We start from the raw sequence: 22,055 nt of genomic DNA, 5'->3' as shown, positions 1-22,055 counted from the left end.
TTATATTCTACTTATAAAATCTCTCCAAAGTTTTTTTTTTTTTTTTTTTTTTTTTTTAAATATCAATTTCAAGTCAAACTGGTCAATGAATTTCACTTTTGTGGCACTTTCCCGCTGCTTGAGTCCAATCCATCAATCAGGAACAGTTTGGGCTTCAATGTCTTGCTCAATCACACATAGACATGTGGACAGGTCATCGAACCGGCAACCTTCCAAATGAGAGAGAGCTCTGAGAATGGTTTCCATCACCAAGTTTTCTCAGTTTCTCTCAGACAGTTTGACCATAACAACTCCTTCTTATGTCTTATTTCAAAAGTCGTCTTGTAGCCCAGAAGCCAGCGAGCGTCTTGAAAACATGTTCGGCTTTGTCAGGTTGGAAACTCGTCTTCTGGAGAACAAACTGCAGACAGAATGAAGTTTGAAAAGCTGCTAAAAGTACACCTCTCTTCTGCTCTCTTTCCCTCAAATTTCAGTCTTCAAAGGTCCGAAGCTTTAAAACTCGCCGCTGATGTTTCAGTGAAACCAGATGTGCAAACACATCCACCTTAACCCTCGTCTCTCAAAAATCACTTGGGCGAATTCCACCGAAAAGCTTCTTCTCCTTGAGCGTGTTCGAGCACGAGTTCACAGATAAACACCGGAGAGGCGGAAAAATAGCCCGAACGGCAGAGAGAGAGGTGATTTATTGGACGACTCTGTTTTTAATAAGCTGCGTCTTCAAGCTGCCAGGACGCCGTTAGAGCGGGATCGCTGGAGGGAGGCGCGTTCTTCCAACATGAGAGCCTGACTGAACTCCAATGCCGATAACCGAGGCCAGAAGATAAACTGATAAATGTTTCTACCTCAGCCTCGCACTCCACGTCAGTGAGTTTAACCGCATCAGTTTCATGCTACTGCCAAAAGTCACGCCGTTAAGGTCACAAAACGCAACGGCTCACGCCAAAGCTAACGGCGAGCACATAAAACAAGGGAAAGAGACAGCAGCTCTGAAACTCTTTGAATGTTTTCACAGCTTCACTACTAACTGCATCACTAAATTCAAAGCAGTAGTCAGTAACTAGCGAGTGAAGGTCAAAAGTAGGGGCAAAAAGCTAACAGCTAGTGCAGGAAGCTGGGCAGAGAGACAGCGGCTCTGAAACTCTTCAGAAGTTTCCACCCCAACATCACACATAACATAGGTCATTTTCTAAACTGTATAACTGAATTCATACTAGTATTTAATAACTGGTGTCAAAAATGGGGCAAAAACCACAGAAGAAGAATCAGTTAAATGACCTCAATTCCTACTGCGAGCATGTTTCCCGCTTTCCATGCAAACCAGCTAAAATGGGACTGCAGATGAGAGTGTGTGTGTGTGTGTGTGTGTGTGTGTGTGTGTGTGTGTGTGTGTGTGTGTGTGTGTGTGTGTGTGTGTGTGTGTGTGTGTGTGTGTGCGTGTGTTACATCCTCTCATTGTTCCAGCCCTCACAGGGGGGATGCTCTCATGCTATTGTTCCATCTCCAGTTCAGTTCTGTGGCTGAAAACACACAAACACAAACAGGCTGCGGTTCCACCTGGCGTTACAACGCTTCTGGGACGATCCCAGCAGAAGTGACGAGCGCTAACGACCAGTGGGAGCACGGCTCTGGCACACATTTAGTAGTGGTAACAATATATGTCTTGAATGCGGTCTGGGACGGCAGCGTACGGGAAGCGGAGCGCTCCATCGTTCTTCAGTTTAAGCCAATATTCTGAGTGTTAAGTTAAATACAGCAGTTGGTTTAATTTCAGTTAAATATTGTTAATCAGTGATTGGTAGAAATGCTACTAAATCCTCATCGGGGCTCCAAGTCATTCATCAGAATCAAGATTCATAAAGTTAATCAAGTCAAAACACTCAGAATTCAAGTCATCTAAACTACTTCATTTGAATATTGTAAATATAAACCTATATTTCAGCTTTAAAAAAGCACAATACTAAACCAATTTAGACCAGAATTCTCCAAAAACAAAACTTTTCAAATCTTAAGAATCCAAGCTGATTTTAGTGCTATAGAAACTACTAAATTAGAAACTTTGATATGTATTAAAATGTAAACTGATTAAATCTGTATCAGCAATTAAAAAATGTACATGTGGAAGTTTGAAGTTAGTCTCTGACATATTTTAAAATGTGATAAACTTCATGAATGTCCTAATAATGATCACTTCCCTCCTGATGTGCAGCAAACATCTGGCGCTGCTCCGTTATCTAGAGGAGTCAACAGAAAGGATTTTGAAATGCTGAAGTTTGAACTGTGGCAGCAGCAGAGGAGGAATGCTGGATTTCGTCATGTGAGGAATTCCTCAGAGCATCACGGAGCGACAGAGAGAAAAGCTGTGTTCTCCAACTGACGGACCAACAAACACATCAGGAGGAGGAGGAGTCACTGAAAACATAACGGCTTCAAGGTGGAACTTTCTCAAAACAACCGCTTTCCGTCGCCATGTAAACGGGAGAAACGCAACTTTGCCGAAACGCTGCTGGTGCTCACGAACACCATGACTGCGGTAAACTGTAATTCTGCTCTGCTCAGTAGACGAGCTACCAGAAAAACTACATCAGCATTTCAGTGTAAACGGACGTCGTTTTCAAACCGTTGCCGTGTAAATGCAAAACTGCTCTCAAATGAAAAGAGGAAACCGATTTTCACCTGAAACGTCATCATGTAGAAGAACACAGCAAAAAGTTTAGGAAACATCGACGTTAATCCACTCAAAAGACTCGATCTGGAGCTCATGCGAACATTTCAGCTTTCTAAATCCAACACATGTTGTGAATGAGCTGAAAACTGCTGCTCAGACTTTTCCCCATCTGTGTGTACTTTAGCCTGGCCGTGTGCGAGAGCGCGTCCCTGAAAGCAAACAGTGAAAAGTGACAAACCAGAAGGCCGTCGCTCCCCGACGGCTGCTGCCTCAGCTACATGTGTTCCTCAAATATCCCAGCCCGGAATAAAAAAAAAAAAAAAAAAGACACCACAAACAGGAAAAATGTGCTGGGCTAAGCTTTCCTGTCTGGCCGGCAGAGTCAGAGGAGCTGTTACCTGGTCTCTCCTGCCCACCACTGAAAACCACATGTCGGTCGGCGGAGCGGCTTCGTACTGCGACGTCCAGACTGCACACACCTGCTTTTATCCCTTCAGCCTCCCAACATGAACAGACAAGTCCAGGAAGAAGAGGGAAAAAAAAAAAAAAAAGAAAAAAGAAAGAAAACCCTACTCGGGCTGGGAGTAATCCATTCAGCTCAGCTTCTAGTTGTGAAATGACTGTTTACACGTGGAAGCGAGAGGTGAGGAGACGCTGGGAAGTCCTGCTCGCCGGAGCAAAACCTGCATGTTGAGAAGTCCAAAAAAGGAAAGGCTTCGAAATCCCAGAGAAAAAGGAGAAGCGAGGCTTTGAGAGAGCGGTGTGGAGTCCAGCGTGGCCGCTCAAAACGACGCAGTAAATTCCTCAAATGTTCCTGAAATTCCTCCACGGGATCCTAATTGCAGAGTGTGTGCAGGGAAACGGTAAAGCCAGGCGGCGATCCAGAGGTGAAGTGGTCAGAGTGAGGTGGAGCGCGGCCGCTCCGCCAGGCAAATATCACACACACGCGCGCGCACACACACACACTTATATAATAGGACAGAGCTCAGCCCAGTTTACTGAGAATTCAAGCAGCTGTTTGACAAAATTCCCTCTACCTGAATTTCCCCATCCAACACACACTCAAACACACACACGGTTTGAAAAGAAAGCGGGAGGAGGTTTCCTCGGCATGTCCTTCCTCTCTGCACACACACACGCGCACACATACACACACAGGAAAGCTCTGGCCTTCAGCAGGAAGCTCAGTCCAGTCAAAGGAAAGACAGAAAGAGGCGCGATGTGTGGAACAGGGAACAAACACAAGCAGGCTTATCTCAGCCTGTCCACCTGTTCTCAGTCTGTGTGTGTGTGTGTGTGTGTGTGTGTGTTGGACAGATTTCAGTCAGAAGGAACTCTGCTGATGTGACGACCTTGAAGAGGCGTTACGTAACAGGTCAGCCTGAGTGGAGGGTTTCCCTCAGACACCCGGTGGAGCGACGCTTCCCTCTTAAAATCCAAACGGGACTGCGTTTAGACTCTGAGGTGCAACGCCGTGGATCACCGCTGGACGCCAACTTAAATACCCGAAAATCAACAGAAAACACGAAGCGGGCTGGACAGGAGAGAGAAGTTCTGACCTATAGCTCGCCCCCTGGTGGAGGACTGAAGAACACTAACACACTCGCATGGATTCATTTTCCAGCTGTCGGAAAGTTTTAATTAGGACTGTTGTAAAAAAAAAAAAAAACAACAGTAATTTATCACAATTTATGGTACTGTAAGCAGAACCTTTTAAATCAAAGATAATAAAGCCTTGAATCCTCCAGCATGCTAAATTTTAAACAAGGCTTAAGGTTGGCATTAATGTCTTCCATTAACTCCCTGAAGCCTTGGTTTTTAACTCATGAGAAGTTCACATAGCATCTACAAACTTCCATATTATTTCTGCTTTATATTTACACAGTAAACAGTCCAAATGCACCGCTCTCCGCCGCCACGCTACATGGGAAAAAGCTCATTTTTCTAAAACACACAACACTGCACCTGCATGAGCAGTGGTGGAGTCAGCTTTTTCTGCACGTGCAAAGAGGTCAAACTACTACAGGAGTAATAATAGAGAATTACTGCTCATTTTAACAGTGTTTCATTCACTAACATTTAGGGCACCATCATCTGCATATAGGGAGAACATCTAGACCATAAAGAAAGACAGTTTAGAGAAGCTTGAATGTTTACATCTTTGGATAACAAGAAAAACACAGCATCAGCAAGCTGCCATGCGCGCAAACAGCAGTATGTCGGACGTTTCAACGTGTATGAGGAAGGTTTTAAAAAACAGTGAAACTTTTCCAGAATGAGGCAGCCTTCGGTCGACTGTTATGCGAATTGGACAGAAGATCTTGACAGTTCTGATGAGCTGCTTGGCTTCACAGTTGCAGTATTGCAGGGACTCCGCATAAATGATATCGAACTATCCCGGGTGCGGATAACTCGAACCGCTAGCAGGAGCAGGAATCATTGCAGAACACGTTTGCAGAAACCATTGGTTTTTTTGCGAGAGGACGGCGCTGTGGCTCCAACTAGTGGTGAGCATGTGCATGACAGTCGAGTGGTGTCTTCGACTTTAATAAAACACGAGCCAATTGTTTTACTTTGTTTGAAATGTTTGTTGTTTTCCCCCAGTGTTCTTCTTGACACTCAGAGGAGATATTTTACAGTTTCTCGCCTGATGCAACAGTTAAGTGTAATTTTCTCACAGTCTGACAGACGGACGATTGTCAAACGAGCCTCCTCCACCGCTGCCGCACACGCCCACTCCTTTAACCGAGCGTGAAGCCATGCAGAAGTTTCTCTGTTTAGTCTCAGCGCCGCTGTCAGACTCAACATTTAAAACCAGCAGCCTGTTTCACAACCAGCCAGCACCAAAAACATCCCAGTTATTTCTGGATTTCCTGCCAAATCTTCACTCTTTTCACACCAAAACGTCCATTTTTCCTTGTAAAACCTGTCATTTGTAGCAGTTTGGGTAAACACAGGCGCTCTCTCCTTACCTTGGCGGCCACGATGCTGAGGCCCATGCCGTTGTGCTTCTTCAGGGTCACCGTGACGACCTCCGGCTCTTTCCTCATTGGCTGCGGAGACAGAGACGGACAGGAAGGTTGAGAAAAACGAGTGAGCGGGGATGTTCGGAGCGAGTGCTGCTGCGAGCTTCAGGAGGAGACTGAAGTCTCTGAGAGAGAGAGAGAGAGAGAGAGAGAGAGAGAGAGAGAGAGAGAGAGAGCCGGGAGGGATGAGAAAAAGGGAGGGAAAGCATGAAGGAGGGATGAAGGGGAAAAGGGGAAGACCACAGAGGAACCTGTGGTCGCTGGAAGAGAGTCAAGAATGAAAAACCACATCATGGCGACCCACACACACACATACACACACATGTATACACAGCAGGGCTCATTTAAAGCAGGGCTGGGTGCCTGGGTGGGGAGGGAAACAAAGAGCAGACAAAGAAGTAAAGACAGAATGAGGGAAAGAGTCACAGACATTCACCACATCAGAAAACACAACGAAGAAATCAGGATCCTGCAAAATACATGTCAGACTCAAACTGAGGAATGTCTCGTTTCTGTGTTGTTGAATGTGGATAAATTGTGCGTAAATGCGGAGGAATCTGCAGGGAAACGCCCACAGCCAAGCAAAACAACAAGAACAACGTCAGCGCCGACGCAAGGCGACGGTACGTCAAACCACTGCACCACCGAACCACTGGGAGAGGAAAGCTGCAGCCTCAATGAGAAACACCGCATGCACCAGCTGCTAGCTTAGCATCAAGAAATCAGTGAAATGGTAAATGTTAGCACCGGTTAATTAATCCTGAACTCACTCAGACCTCCGAAACAACAAGAGAAATACAGAGACGCACAGTCTGAATCAGTTTCAGTAGGAGTACTCTCTCTAGATAACTCTGTTGAAAAGCCGATTTATTTCTCAGCGACGCCCACAACTTGACAGCATGTTAAGGCAGATAAAATGATTAAAAAATAAAAGAAAACTTCACCACCATTCGTCCCTTGAACACGTGCACGCGTCTCTGGTTTTCTCGGTTCAAAGCCTTGTTGAACATGTGGGCTTGTTTAAAAAATTGAAGAATAATTACAGGAGCTGATCGGCGGTTCAGCATGTGGCCACCGGGCTGCGCCGCTCGGCTTCAGTGGCGAGAAAGAAGAACCGACGCCGTGGCTCAAACCGACGCAACGGGGGTGGGAACAGGTTAGGGGGAGAACTGGGGGAGGAACGGACAGGAACCAGGTGAGAACCAGACGAGAACCGGATGAGAACCAGACAACAACCAGAACCTGCTGAGAACTGCACGACGACCAGAACCAGCCAGGAACCGAGTGGGGACCAGACGAGAACTAGCCGAGAACCGGGCAAAAAACAGAACCGGACAAAGACCACAACCAGTCGAGTACTGGGCGAGAACCAGAAGCAGCCGAAAAGTGAGTGAGAACAGGACCAGAACCAAACCAGAACCAGCCGTGAACCGGACGAGAAAAAGACAACAACCAAAACCAGACGAGAAACAGATCCTTCAGGAATGCTAGCGTGAACTAAAGAGCTAAAGATCTTCTGTTCTGCAGCGGCATAAACACAAGAACAGTAACACTAATAGCGGGTTCTGCTCGTTTGGATTTGTTCGCTAAACTGCCATTTTCTTCACATTTCTACAAATGGTCATAAATAACTGCGAGTCAAGGGAAGATATGAACACATCCAGATCGCTTTTCCAGAATAAATAACAACAACAGGGTTGGCCAACTTGGAATTCAACAATGAGAATTTCAGCGTTTTTTGTAACTCAAGCGTATGTATGAACTCAGAGTTCTGAGGAGGAGGTGGGGATTTCAGAATTAGAACAAAGAATGGAATGATTCAACAGTTCATCGTGGCTGGTTAGCAGCTCACTACACCATCTTGTGGTCCAGGGTGGTACTGCAGGACCGGACCAACTGGAAGAGATGGTAACAAAAGCATATTTACTGACATCAAATAGAAAAGCATGATCGGTCGACTGTTGTTGGATTAAATTTTGGGGATTTTTTTCATACATCTTGAGAACTTTTACATTGTCAAATTTGCCTAAATTTCAGATTAAGTTACAACTTAATCTCAAAGCCATTCAGATAATCCACACAAAAACAGTGTGTGATGACGGCAGGCAGGCAGACCGTAACCGAGTCGGGACTCAAACCCTGCAGCTGCCTCAACACACACACACACACACACACACACACACACACACACACACTAATCAGAGTGTGTTTCTGCGCGAGAGACGCCTGCATGATGTCGAGACTGCAGTCGTGAAACAGTAGAGGAGGGATAAACAGGCCAATTACTGAGGAAGTGGCAGTGTGGAGTGTGTGTGTGTGTGTGTGTGTGTGTGTGTGTGTGTGTGTGTGTGTGTGTGTGTGTGTGTGTGTGTAACAGAGTCTATCATTTACTGCTCCAGGCTCACTAACTAACTGATTGGTGTTGATTAGATTGTGTGTGTGTGTGAGGGCTTTCATGAAATGTAAATAGCTCCTTCTGAAGTCACCGTAATCACTGCCTTTTTCACCAGGAGACCACACACACACACACACACACACACACACACACACACACACACACACACACACACACACACACACACACACACACACACACACACACACACACACACACACACACACACACACACACACACACACACACACACACACACACACACACACACACACACACACACACACACACACACACACACACAGTCTAAAAATAGCCAGCTGTGCCCCTCCGGGTCGGGATCAGATTCCAGGTAACTTTAACGGCTAAAAAAGGTAAAATTCCTCAAACTCTCCTAAATCCTCAAAATCCAGGCTGAGTTTCATGAGCTTGTTGGGAAAACGAGCCCAGCGGCTAAAGTCAGCTTCTGGAATGTGCGGCTTCGCCTTATCTCACCAAATCAAACTCTTCTACTAATTAAATCCTGTTTCACTGGGAATAAACTAAACTATAACAATATTTACCTCACAGTCTACATACTGCAGATCTCTGTCCACTTCTTTATTATTTAGCAGTGTGTTAGTTTCAGCCCTCACATGTATACAAACACGCCTCTCATTCATCTGATTTTCTCACTTCAGCGCAGAATTTAGTTTCACCTACACAAAGTCAACGTAGATGTTAAAAACTTTAAACTGGGGGCGTCAAACACATTTCAGTTCAGTCTCGTGTCACCAGTAAAACTGAGTCATATTAACCTTTAGATTTAAACTATCGGGTGAATCTACTGGTATAACCATCCCTCCTGTTAGCGCTGCCTTGCAGTACCACTTCTCACCACATGATGGTGTGGTAGGTCACACTTGGTAACTTCATATCTAGGCCACATTCAGCCTAATTTCATCTGGAGTGGGACAGAACGCTAAAATAGTGCCAATAGTACCTTTAAGATCACATTTGTTTTTGTTGTAGCGAAGAGTATACTTGATGAAAATATCTACATTTTAACAAAACCAATCAACTGCTACTGAAAATGACTCCAAACTCAACTAAAAGCCAAGTTCAATGAAACCTTCTGGTGAAAAATACTGTGAGATGTCAATAAAAAGCTGTAGCTGTTGCATTGTGGGTGTTTTAACACAATGACAGCATGTCGCAGAGGCTAATGCTAGTTAGCTAGCTTTCATGGCAGCATCACCGACATCTCAGCTCGAGTCTCACTGTTTTGATGGGTCTGCTACTCTTAAGACATTTTTTTTTTGTTCTTTTAAATAATATTTACTTTTATTTATTTTTTTATATTTTACTTTGTGGTTTGGCCGGATTAGAGCCTCTTGGGGGCTTTAATCCTGGCCTCTTTTAGCCAGGAGAGAAGAGTCCTTCAGTAAAATAAATACAAAATGAGCTCAAAACGATTGAGTGAGAGCGTCATGGAGTCAGCAGAGTCTCGGACCGACTCACCATCTCCGAGCTGTCCGCGGTGGAGAAGTGGCTGTCGCAGTCGGCTCCTTCGAAGTGGACGGTCCAGGTGCCGGGTGACCGCGGGTGAGGTACCAGGCGACAGAACCCTGTGCACAGGAAACACAGTTTTTACCGAAAACCAAGAAGAACAAAGTTCTCTTCCTTCTAGCCAGTAGCAGATGGAGGCTGGAGTTGAGCCGGTGTTTCGGATGAACTGGTCTCGCTGTTAACTGGTGACCGACTTTCTTTCACGTCCTTTATTATTGCTAGATGTTAAAAACCTGATAGAAAGCCATGTCGCGCCGCACATCTATCGATAGATATATAGTGAATGTGATAGTCCAGCTGTGAGGGAAGGTCCCTGTCCAGCAGGGGGCCCTCTTGACCTCCGCCGGCCCATCCATCATCCACCATGCAGGGATGGAACTGTGTGATGGAGAAACATCCTGCTGCAAAACGTGACCCTTTTTACGGTTGTGGATGTAGAAGTGGGCAGATTTAGCAGCAGGATGGTGCTCAATCACATAGCTCCACCCCGACATCAAAGTTCCTCAAGCTGGAAGTCATGCAAGACGTTAAATACGACGTTGATGTGTTCACCTCTCTGCAGCAGCGGCTCCAGGAAGTCCTGCAGGCCGTTGGGGAGGCTGCGCACCACGTCGCACGAGTAGCCGTCCTCCGGCAGCAGGAAGGGCAGCTGCAGGTCGGGGTCCTCCTCCAGCTGCACCTCGCGGCCGTCGCTCCTCGCCAGCTCGTCCGCCGTGTTCTCCGCCACGGCCACCACGTGGTCGATCAGCTCCTAGACACACACAGAGTAGCGCGTTTCTGCTGTGGAGCTGTTCCAGCTTGAAATCAATGCCTGAAATCTAATGTGACTTTTTCTGCTGGATGATGATGAAAAAGTGATTTTATATAATGGCTAAATGTGACTAAATGAGCTGAAATGGACTGTTTGTGTCGTACAGGGGGGATGTACGGCTCGTCGGGGGCACAGTGGTAGTTGGTCATGAGGGCGTGCAGCTGCAGGGAGTTGAGCTTGAAGCAGGTGTTGTGGATGTTCTGCACGTCCTGCATGGAGTACTTGTCCATGGTGAGCAGCGTTGTGGCCTGAAGGACGCAAACAAACAGCGAGACACTGGAATCAGGCAACTTTCACTCGTTTCAGATACTTTGACCAAAAAAAAGCATAAATGGTGGATATCGTTGGAGTTCTCTGGCTCGCCGCCGTCTCACCTGCACGATCCGGCTGAGGTGGCAGTCGGCGGCGAGCTCCAGGCCCTGCTTCTCCGCCCAGGCCTCGATGTGGCTGAGCTGCTGCCGCAGGATGGCGCCCCAGTAGTGGCAGCACAGCCCCGAGTCGGTGTCCGTCACCAGCTTGTTGAAGAGCCACATGTTGATGAAGTGGAAGAGCTGCGAGAAGAGCTGGATGGTGAGCGCCGCGTTGACCCGGCAGCGGCGCAGCAGCGACATCGCCCCAGTCAGCGTGTGCAGGACGTCCTCTGCGGGGGGAAATATGGAAATGAAACAGTTTAAAACATTTCAGAACGAAAGTGGCGTGGTCTTTGAGATTTTTATGTTTGAGGTTCAGAAGCTCAGCAGCTATATATCTGCTGTAGCCGAGCACTGCAATACCGGTTCACACCACTAGGTGGTGTATTCAGTCATATTAGTCGATATTTAATATTAAAAACGAAGTAAAAAAATGTATCAAAGCAAAACTCTTCAAGGCCTCATTTAGCAATTTCACCCTGCCAGTTAGCAGATAAAGTAACATCTCTTCAAACTGGTCTGTGGTGCAAAAAAACTGTTTAATTGAAAAGTATCTATCAGCTGTTACCGATCTTGGGTCTCTGGGGGTTGTGCTCCTCGGGGTCGTCCAGGAAGGCCGGCATGTAGTTGTTGAGGTCGGCCTGCAGACAGTGGACCAGGTACCTGCACGGCACATCGTTAGCAACACGTTAGCAACACGCCAGCACAATGATCAATATGGCTCCCACGGATCCTCCCAAACCCAGCATCAAGTTCATGAACGTGACGGATTCTACGACAATGTCACCGTTTCTGGCTTTTAAGCATTCACATATACTAGCGGTGTCAAACACGAGGCCTGTGGGCCAAACCCGGCCTACAAGAGGCTCCAATCCAGCCAAACTGCCAAGAAAAAGGTACAAATTTGAAACACTGATTTTCAAACAAATATATTAAGAGTTTTGAACAAAACGACACTCAGACCTGAGCTGAAATATCAGTGATGCTGCCATAACCGGTAGCTAACCCTGAAGGTTTTAGTAAATTTGTAGTAATTTTCCATACCTGTTTTGTGCAATTAGACATTTTCTTCAGGTAAGCTCTGTGTCGCAGCAAAAACAAACTTGAAAGTTTAAAATTAAAGGTTACTATAACACTATGCCACCAGTCCAGCCCACTCTGGATTAAATCCGGCTGTATGTGTGGCTTCTCAACTAAAACGAGTTCAACACCCCTGATATTTATGAGAAAGTTACCAAATGTGACCCACCCCACACCATCTTGTGTTGAAAAGTAGTACTGCAAGACAAAGCTAGCAGATTGGCTGGTTATAAAAACATCAGAATTGAAAAAAAAAAAAACACCTTTAAAACACCTCTTGAACTGACTGAGCCCCAGTTTTATAGGCCAATATAAATCATATCTGTAAATACTCCACGGATTTTCACAACTTCGGCACCTGGCTTCATCACCCTTCTCTACACAGCTACACCGAAAAGCTTTCAGAGTGGCGCTCCTGCTCTGGGACTGACTTGAAGGCCATCTGGACCAGGTGTGCCAGGATGTCCTGGGCGTCCAGCGTGATGCGGCTCAGGTCTCGGTCCTGCTTGATGAAGTTGAGGAGCTCGGAGGCGTTGGCCATCCAGAAGGCCAGCGCTCCCGCGATGTTCTTCTGCTTCTGTACGCCACAGATCACACCAGAAACACAGAGACAGAGAGAGAGACAGAGAGAGAGAGACAGAGAGAGAGAGAGAGAGACAGAGAGAGAGAGACAGAGAGAGAGAGAGAGAGAGAGAGAGAGAGAGAGAGAGAGAGAGAGAGAGAGAGAGAGAGAGAGAGAGAGAGAAGGGGGGGGGGGGGGCTGTTAGTGACGGACACCGGAGGACGTTCGGCTGAAGATGAGAGGCGATCGAGGGGTTTCTGTTTGAGTGGCAGCCAAGAAGGAGCAGCTGTTACTTCAGGGATAGACTCATGCCCCGCCCACCCCTCCCTCTAAGCCAATCAGGCGTGGAGAAGAAGAGCGGCCGTGACAAAGTGACGAGATGGATAAAAAGTGACCGCTCCCGTTCACCTCTGGTCATCAGGTCATCAGACACCAGCCGGCTGCACCAAGACCACTTCAGATCTCTTTTACTTTGCTTCTTCATGACAAACATCATGGAAAACAAACACAAACTGCAAACCGGAGTCAGAAATGATTCATACGGCTGGTTAAACCACTGTTTGATCACAAGGCTGCTTTACACGGAGTTTGTAAGTGAAAACGGAAAACTTTCAGGGTCAGTTTACACAGCAAAGCAACTTTATGTAAAGGGCTGCCAAAGGTGGAACTTTTTGAAAATGATCTGACTCCATCAGAGGAAAAAACAAGTTTTACCAAAAAACACTTTCTGAAACGCTGTTAACTGTCACCCTAAGAACAGTCCAGAGTGTCAATACTTTTCATCTTTCATTTTTTCTTCATATATCTATAGCCGTATTTTAACAACATAATGTGAAACATTATTTCCAAATGTCCTCAATTTGTTTATCTTAACTGTGGCTGATCTCTGCTTCTCATTCGCTCTGTTTAACTCAGTCGTATCAATCAGGATGTATAACGGAAGCAGCTCCAGTGTGCAGTGAGAACAAACAACGAGGTGGGCGGGGCTTGGTGTCTGAGGAGCTGATTGGTCAATGGCCCCGCCACTCAGAGAGGGAGGAGGGCGCCAAGCCGGCTCCACCCGCACTCATCTATCCCCGCCTTGGTTCAATATCAAAAACAACAACACTGATCAAACAGAGGGAGAAAAAAAAAAAAAAACAACCCTTCATTCACAACAGCCAAGAGGACGAGAGGTGAGCCGAGTGCATCCATGAGAACGAACACAAACACTGAGGAGACGTTCGACACGACGCACGGATGTCTCGACACGCTGACATGAAGCAGGGGGGAGGAGGAAGAGGAGGGGGAGGAGGATGGAGATAGAAGAAGAGATGGAAGAGGAGGAGGAGGAGGAGGAGTGAGGAACAGGAGTGAGGAAGAGGAGGAGGGGAGGTGGAAGAGGAGGGAGAGTAGTGAGGAAGAGGAGCAGCGCTGGCTGGGCTCGGCCTCTGGGTTGGTTTGGTTTGGTTTGGTGGTTTTAGTACCAGGCAGGTCCCGGAAGCTGAATGAATTAGTCAGGTTGATGTTGCTGTTGTTGCTTTAGTTTTCCAGCTGTGGGCGGGACGCTTTGTTAAGGCTTTCAACCTCAAACATGTCTGTTAGGACGGAGGAAAAGAAGCAGCAGCAACAATGGCGGGCTGGTCAAAAAAAAAATAAAAAAAAAATAAACGGAAAACAAAACAAAGAGAAGCACAGAGAGAGGAGGAAACGACAGCAAGAGGAGATTAATGGAGGACGGCTCTGAGGTGGACGACATGATGCTGCTTCACCTCCAGGTGGGTTTCTCCTCCCATCACACCACCGGCTTCTCTGCTTTTCACAATATTTTCTGCTTCTCTGTCTATATATACATTTTGATGCACATTTGATCATTTTTACAAAACAATATGCACGACTGTGGAGCTTTTACTATTGGGCGACACTGCGCTTGTGCGGTCAATGGTGGTAAGTTTTGGAAGAGCTGCATTCCGTTGTCGTACAGTGACACCTGGTGATCACAGATGGTATTTACTCATATTTAAGTCACTTCTTAATGTAGCTAGAATCTGAAATCTAAAAAAAACCCAGCATAATCTGTGAAAAACGTTAGTTAGATTTTTCAGCAGCATGATAACAACATTCTGTTGTCAAATGGAGACATCTGGTGGTCAGAGATGGTATATGCATCTATATATTTTAAAATACGTCACTTCCTGATGAGCATAATAAATAAAAATGTCTTATACTGAAGAAAATACAGGATTTTCTCGTTTATAGAAGCAGGAAAAGACAAAAAAAAGCTACTTTATCCACATCGCCGACCTCACAAGAAGAAGAGAAGAGAGAGAGAGAGAGAGAGAGGTAGACGAGTCTTTAGCAGCCGTATCATGATGTGCTGATGTGCTATCCTACCTGATCCCCTTCAGGAATCTCCTGGATGGAAGGAAGAGGAGGAGGAAGAGGAGGAGGAGGAGGAGGAAGAGGAGGAGGAAGACGTTCACAGGACAGAGAGAAAACACGTCAACAGCTACAGTATGGACACGGCCATGTAACACACACACACACACACGTACATATACTCTGACACACACACACACACGGTCGTGGTTTACAATGTGAAGGAGAACATTCAAGAACTTTCAGTGGAGACGTCGACTGAAACGGCACAGGGGGAAATTTATACGCGACAATCAGCAAGATTTTAAACTCTCAGTAAAAGACGACAACAGAGTTCTCACTTTAAGTTAAAAAAAATCACTGTTTTGCCTCCAATCTCTTAAAAAAAGCTGCCTAATTCCTGATTCCACAAAATTAGCTAATGGACTAAAAACTTAAAAATGAGCAAAAGCGCCATTTTAATGCTTTAAATTGAGCAATATGGTCATTGCCTTTCGTGAAAAGCTCTTTGAAGGAACAGCAGCAGGAAAAGTAATAACGTAATTAAAATCAACAGAAAATTCAGAGAAATCCTCAAAGCTTAACAAGCTATCCGCAGCTTGATTAGCATCATGATGCTGTTTACCACAAGACGGCAGGAGGATTCGCGCCAAGCCGAACGCATTCGGGCCAGAAACAAGAAAAAGTGACTCACTACTGCCGACGGTGGACACAAGCGGCACTACTTTATCAGTTCAGGCTGAATCTTTAATCTGTTCACACAAACTCAACAACTGTCCATCCTGAGATTCTCATGTGTTTAAACTGTGAGAAGAAATGATTATTTTCAACAACTGAAAACAGCGACACAGAAGACTAAAGCACAGGAAGTCGCTGTGGAGAAAACACACAAACCCACATTTCACCGCAACTGCAGAGGGTGCAGTTTGCGCCGATGGTGAGAGATTTATAGAAAAAAAGGCTGGAACGAAGTGGCGGCACTCACCTGGATGACTCCTTCCATCATGCTCACCATCTTGTTGACGATGGCGATGACCTTGTGCGTGCGCTCCGACGGCGACATGTCGGGCCGGTAGGCGGGCGACAGCACGTAGCGGCAGGCCATGTACAGCACGTAGGTGGGCGACAGCTTGAAGTGCACCGTGGAGCTGTTGGTGTAGTTGATGATGGCCGAGAGGAAGGTGTCTTCGGCTGGCGGGGGGAGGGGCGGACAGAACGTGAGACGCCGACGTTTTCCCAACATTTCACAACACAACAACCAACTGTGTTTGTGGAAGGTCGGACCGTCAGGTCGGGGTTTCAGGACCTGGTGAACCAGCCAGAGGCTTTAGACGGGGAAACGGTGGCACAACCAGGGAGACACTCCTTCCACGCCCAGCTGAAACTATTAATACCCTCCACTGTGCAAAGCTTTGGTTAAAGGTGGCGTCCCGATTAAATCTCTTCGTGTTGGGAAAGCACAGAAGAAGAAGGGACGGGCGAACGCTCCACCCGGAGGCGGCGGAAGTGGAGAAACCAATTCAAGCTCCAAACACTGTGACACTTCCTTCACACTGAATGGTTGTTCACCATTTCCTCCAGTAGAGGGCAGTGCACACTGCTGTTTTCATGAGGGACTACATTTCTAATAAGTGTCTATATCCCTAGCAGCATTTAAAATTTGGTTTGGGGGCAATTTGCTGCTTTATGTCCTATATGCTGCTGGAAAAGACGTTTCAGACAGCTTCCTGGAAACAAACCGGACAACACACAGAATGAATGCAGAAGAATATGGCCACAGACATGGCTACTGGCATTAGCCCGCACTGAAATAAACTGCTGTATTTCCACTGGATGCGTTTCACTTGTGGCTTGACCCACTGCAGCTGCAGCAGAGCCGCAAGTGATCGGATAGAGGGTCTGCTTTCTCCCTGTACAGCAGCCGAAACGCCAGGGACTGGACGAAAGATGGCGAACTACTAAAGCCGCGGAAAATCAGATGTTGGTACGCCAAAATATGAATTCTATCTTGCACTCCAGAGCCCATAAACATCTGGAGGGGAAGGCGAACCCCCCCCTGCCGAGCTCTGAATCCGGTGGAAATCCAGCAATTAATTACAACTGGGGCGAATGCTAGTAGCCATTTCAATATCTGTGGCTATATATCTATGCTTGTCGCTCCGTAACTCAGCTGGTGGAAGATGGCCCTCGGTGTATTTTGAGGATATTTGGAAGTGACAGACAGATACGGTTTGACGGACTAATGCTGGACGTGGAGCTGGCTGCAGCTGTTCTTCAGTCCTCGCCATTAAAACCCTAAGAAGCCACCGCTCGTGCTTCACTGTGGGCCGTGAGCTCCTGACCGTCCTCGGCCTGGACAAACAGATGATCTCACGCTTCGCCAAATATACAGCGGTCCTCCGCTCGCTGCTCTGGAGGCTCGGTGGCCCAGAGAGTCAACAAACAGGCGTGTGTCACTAAACTAACAGATACTGGAGCTTCGAGCTGCGCAGAACTGTGGGAAACGTCTGGAAAAACCAACATGTCGGACCTTTTAATGCTCTCTCAGACTTTATAGTCCTGAACGGTTCTGAATAATAACACAGGAGACGCACCAGGAAAACGAAAAGCTGATGGAGTCCAACTCTGACGTTTCCTCCAGTCGGTCCGAGACGAGACAGACTCAATATTTTCCTTTTATTACACGGTTATTAAGAGGAATGCAGCACAAAAACATGTCTGAGGTGAGCAGGCTGACCTCCGTCCACAGCCAGAAGGCTGTGATTACAGCTTTTTGGGGAACAATGAGGACATCAAGAAGCAGCTGGACGGAGTATTTTGACAGATGAAGGTGCAAACAGTGTGCGGACGTGAGCTCTTTAGAGGTTTTGGTTTGGCCTCTCCGCTCCTCTTTCCTAAAGTCTGAGGCTAAACGCTGGTCGAGGCGTGCTCGAAGTAACACAACCGAGTTTAAAAGTGGGATTTCAACCCACAACTACAGGGTGTTTATGTCTTTTTGGACGTTCTCTAAACCAGGAGGTTCAAACCTCAAGCACCCCAGAAAAACACTGATCGGTGACTCACTTCAGACACAGCGTCCAGAAATCTCACATACTGGACTCAAAGTGGCTGGCTTGTTCTGATTTTAAGGTCTCGACCCTTCAGATCTGAAGCGGAGGAATAAAACTGAGTCACCGAATAAACAGGGACATTAACTGGAGGAATAAAACTGCAGTGAATTCAGTCCACTGGCACAGCAGGGGGGAGTCGCTGTGTGAAAACTCGCTAATTGACCCACATTAACGGTGACGCGGGGATCGAACAGCGGCCCCGCCGGTCGGGGGGCGGGGCAAGCCGCTAACAGGCCAACTAGGAGCGCTCGATAGTTTCCAGCTGAGAGGGGAAGAGCGGGACTCACAGTTGTCTCTGAACTCGATGCTGGCAGGGAGGGTGAGCTCCGTCCGGTCGGCCGAGACGTCCTGAGACCTGAGGGGAGAACGTGGAGGTCAGGAGGAGGAGGAAGAGGAGGAGGAGGAGGAGGAGGAAGAGGACGAGGAGGAGACGCTCACCTGCTGTCCTGCTGCTCTCCTCGGATCATGGGTTTGACCATCCCTCTCTCCATCTCCAGCTTCCCTGAGCTCTGCAACAAACACCACAAGCAGAATCTTCACCCGAAGCATCTCAAAAACATCTGGAAACGCAAACGGCTTGCTTTAACCTTTGTTTTGAGACAGATCTCTTTGAGAAGTGAGCTGAAAATAATCAAACAATCCAGTTTCCACAGATTTCACTAAATTAAAACATTTTTATCATATTTATTCTCGCTTTGCTGCAGTAAATATTTCAAGTTGACTCTTATCTCGCAGCTCCAGGCGCCAAGTGTGAGAAACAAAACAGATCATTTTATAGTTTGTCAAAAACGGCTGAATGTGTTTCACCACAGCTGATAAATGTTGAGTTTACAGTCTGTGACTCATTTAAAGCGAGAGGAGGACTGGAAACGACGCTGGTTCACCGGTTTGTTCGATACGTGGAAACGTAGAAACTGACGACGGCAAAGAAATGACGAAAGAGCCAAACGGTGAAGAGCAGAGGAAACTGTTTCAGGCGGAACAGAGAAAATGGAATTAATTTCTGCACGTGGTTAAAACTGTCAAAGTCACAAAATCGAATATAACGGCAAAAAAACTGATGAACTATAAAAGGCATAAAAGGCTAAATTAGCTTGAAAGTCTGAAAATGATTAAAGATTAAACAGCCAAAAAAAGAAGCTGAAATTTAAAAAAGACTTAAAAGCTAAAATGGTTAACAGATCGTTTAAATTTCTTTATAATATAAAACATAAACGAGCTAAATAGCTGAATTATATCTTTTAATTTTTATGAGTAGAAACACCATGAAAATGTCTCCAATTTAAAATTATACACCGTGCCTCACCGTTAACCTGTAAGTCCGACATCAATAAGGATTTACTGTGGACAATGAAAACTTTCACTCTTAATGATATCGATCATATTTGATGTAACTGATCGTAACATTCATGTGTTTCTCTGTACATCTGTAAGCGCATGAAAAAAAAAAAAACACTGCATGTAAAAAATAAATGAATAGTTACATGTATGTGTGTGTGTGTTACCTTGCTGGTGGGCAGTGCAGCTCCACTGTGGACGTCTCCGTGAAGGTCAAAGGTCGTTTCTGGTACGCTGCTGCAACACACACAAATACAAACACACACACAAATTTTGGTTGAGGGGAGGACCAGTGTGTTCTCCACAGCCGACTCATCACTGGCAACGACAAGAGATCAGACTTAATCCCCACACACACACACACACACACACACACACACACACACACACACACACACACACACACACACACACACACACACACACACACACACACACTTGCATAACAGTCTAATTAGATTTACATAAACTGTGCCAGCAGTCATGACATACAGCTGTGTGTGTGTGTGTGTTGATTCCTCTTCTTCTGTACTTGTGGGGACTTCTGCTGATGTCTTCGTCTGTTGTGGAGACGTCGTCAGCGTCTTCAGCTCAAATGAAGACAGCTTTTAATGTTCGACTTTCTTTAAAATATCATTAAATCAGTTTTAGAAGAAACACTTCAAGTGTTATTAAGTTAAATGAATGCAAGTCAATGTAACGTCCTCAAAAGGCTTGAAAATGTGTGTGTGTGTGTGTGTGTGTGTGTGTGAGTTGCCGGCCTGCCTCATCAGGAAATGAGTGAATCCTCATGTGAGGACAGCTGACCATCTCTCCCTTCGGTCGGTCAAAGTCACAGTTCTGACAGGAACTGGAGTCCATGTTCGCCGCAGCGTTTCAGAAAAGTTGCGTTTTCCTCGTTTACACAGAGATCAAGTCTGACCATTTTCAAAAAGTTGCGTTTTTTTTCATCGTGTTTCGACCGAGATGGTGAGAAACTCTGAATCCCCACCATCAAAGTGTGTGTTGCAGTAACTGTTAGTGACAGGAGTGCGACGTTAAAGACACGCCCCCCCCCCCCCTTGCTTTTTCACGCCTCGCATGACAGCAGGTCATCGATGTTAAACCAACAGCATGTGGCGCTGATGGGGGGAGGAGGGGGGGTTCCTGCTTCACACACACACAGCCAGCAGCACATAAACTGGGTTAAACCATGAGCAGCAGGAGAAATCAGATACTGCATATCTTCATTTATCCGCCACCGCCGTGAACGCGCCACAACTACAACCTTGAAATTGTGACGCTTCCTTCCCAATATGTTCCACGCAGATTACAGTTGGAGCACTTGTCGCTCTGATTAACGAGTCTGAACCCCCTCTGTCCCTCGACAAGCTGATCTGAGCGCCTGCCAAAGCGTCTCTCGACTCTGATCTGCATCCTGAACCGTCCCGATGCGGCGGGACGCTGGACGGCGGCCCAGGAAACCACGGGGTCCACGGATTCACGCCGCCGCTCCGTTAATGGACGATACAACAGCTGTTAGCAGAAACTCCCCACCTCCACGCACGTTTCGGTCGAAACACAGGAGCGTGGCGACAGGAAGCAGCTCTTCACGCCGTTGACCTTTTAACAGCGGCTCAGGTCACTTCCTGATTCCATCAGCTGTCACTATGAGGAGAGCTAAACATCTGGGCTGTGTCCAGATGTTTGAGAAATTCATAATTCAAGTCTAGAAGAGGGAAGCTCAACGTCGGGGAAGTAACGACTCTCTGAGCTCACGACTCCATACGATTCACCACACCGTGTCCACAATATGAGTTATTTGCTTTTATTAATAAAACTTAAGTTAATTAATTAAATGTGATTTTCCACAAATAAACATCCAAACAAACAGTTTTAGTTTTCACGTTTACGGAACTGAGCACCAGAAATAACACAGAACTGACCAATCAGTGTTCACGGCGACGTGCCAGTGTTGCTATGACAACGGAACCATAAACCAGCCTCATCAGTGAAGCTTGACGCTCATCAAACCAGAACACTTCACTTATTCTAAAGATCAAAAATGCTTTTATAATACTTAATTCTGGTGATGATAAGTCTGATGATGGGTCCCAGATAATAAAGATCACTCACGATTGTTGCTGCTGTTTGCTCTGATTGTCACCGTTAATATTATTACAATCACTGTTCTCGTATATGTCATTAAATGATCCTCCTTCCTCACAGCTGTTTGAGCACTGACTGCTGTTTTCCCTTCCAGACTGTGGAAGTCAGATTTTCACTGCAGGTAAAGTTACTATTCACACAGCGTTTAGCCTGATCCACATCAGTTCAACTCGTGATCAATCAGCTTGAGGAACTCGAAGCAGAAAAACAAGATCATCTGGTGTGACGCTTGCTTTTGACCACAGCTGTGATGATCGAACCGGCGAGGAGAATCAAAGCCGATAAAATGCTGCTCTCACCAGAGGGGCCATTTTTTATGAGACTTTTAGGAGCAGAGTTATCAAAATATCAAACTGAACTTGTTCAGCATGAGGATGTTTGATATTTTATCCTCTGAAATTAACCCAGTGGCACTAATGTGGAGTTTAAATGACAACATTCCTCCCAAAGTGGCCCCTATGTGGACGAGGATCATCAGACCATCAGAAACCAGAGAAAGACGCCACATTGCTTCATTTTCAGCTTCGAAACACTGAAGTCGGATTTATCCGTTTTGAAGAGTGAGCAGCTTCCTACCTGCTCGATTCAAGAAATCACTTTATGT

At 46.3% G+C, this 22,055-nt stretch overlaps 1 protein-coding gene across 1 annotated transcript in view; it reads right to left on the bottom strand.

Annotated features, from left to right (window-relative positions):
• Positions 1–22,055, bottom strand: part of afdna (afadin, adherens junction formation factor a) — a 91,401-nt gene that overhangs the window by 23,614 nt on the left and 45,732 nt on the right. The window contains 11 exon segments of the mRNA XM_030109529.1: positions 5,638–5,718; positions 9,587–9,693; positions 10,187–10,385; positions 10,550–10,693; positions 10,820–11,085; positions 11,424–11,518; positions 12,367–12,512; positions 15,841–16,046; positions 18,253–18,320; positions 18,404–18,474; positions 19,471–19,540. Coding sequence (XP_029965389.1) covers positions 5,638–5,718; positions 9,587–9,693; positions 10,187–10,385; positions 10,550–10,693; positions 10,820–11,085; positions 11,424–11,518; positions 12,367–12,512; positions 15,841–16,046; positions 18,253–18,320; positions 18,404–18,474; positions 19,471–19,540 — 1,453 coding nt within the window.

This window comes from Salarias fasciatus, chromosome 15 (genome assembly GCF_902148845.1).
Source record: "Salarias fasciatus chromosome 15, fSalaFa1.1, whole genome shotgun sequence".
In the NCBI taxonomy this organism is placed as follows: domain Eukaryota; kingdom Metazoa; phylum Chordata; class Actinopteri; order Blenniiformes; family Blenniidae; genus Salarias; species Salarias fasciatus.
Note: the sequence above shows the minus strand (reverse complement) of the source record. Positions and strands in the feature narration are given on the sequence as shown.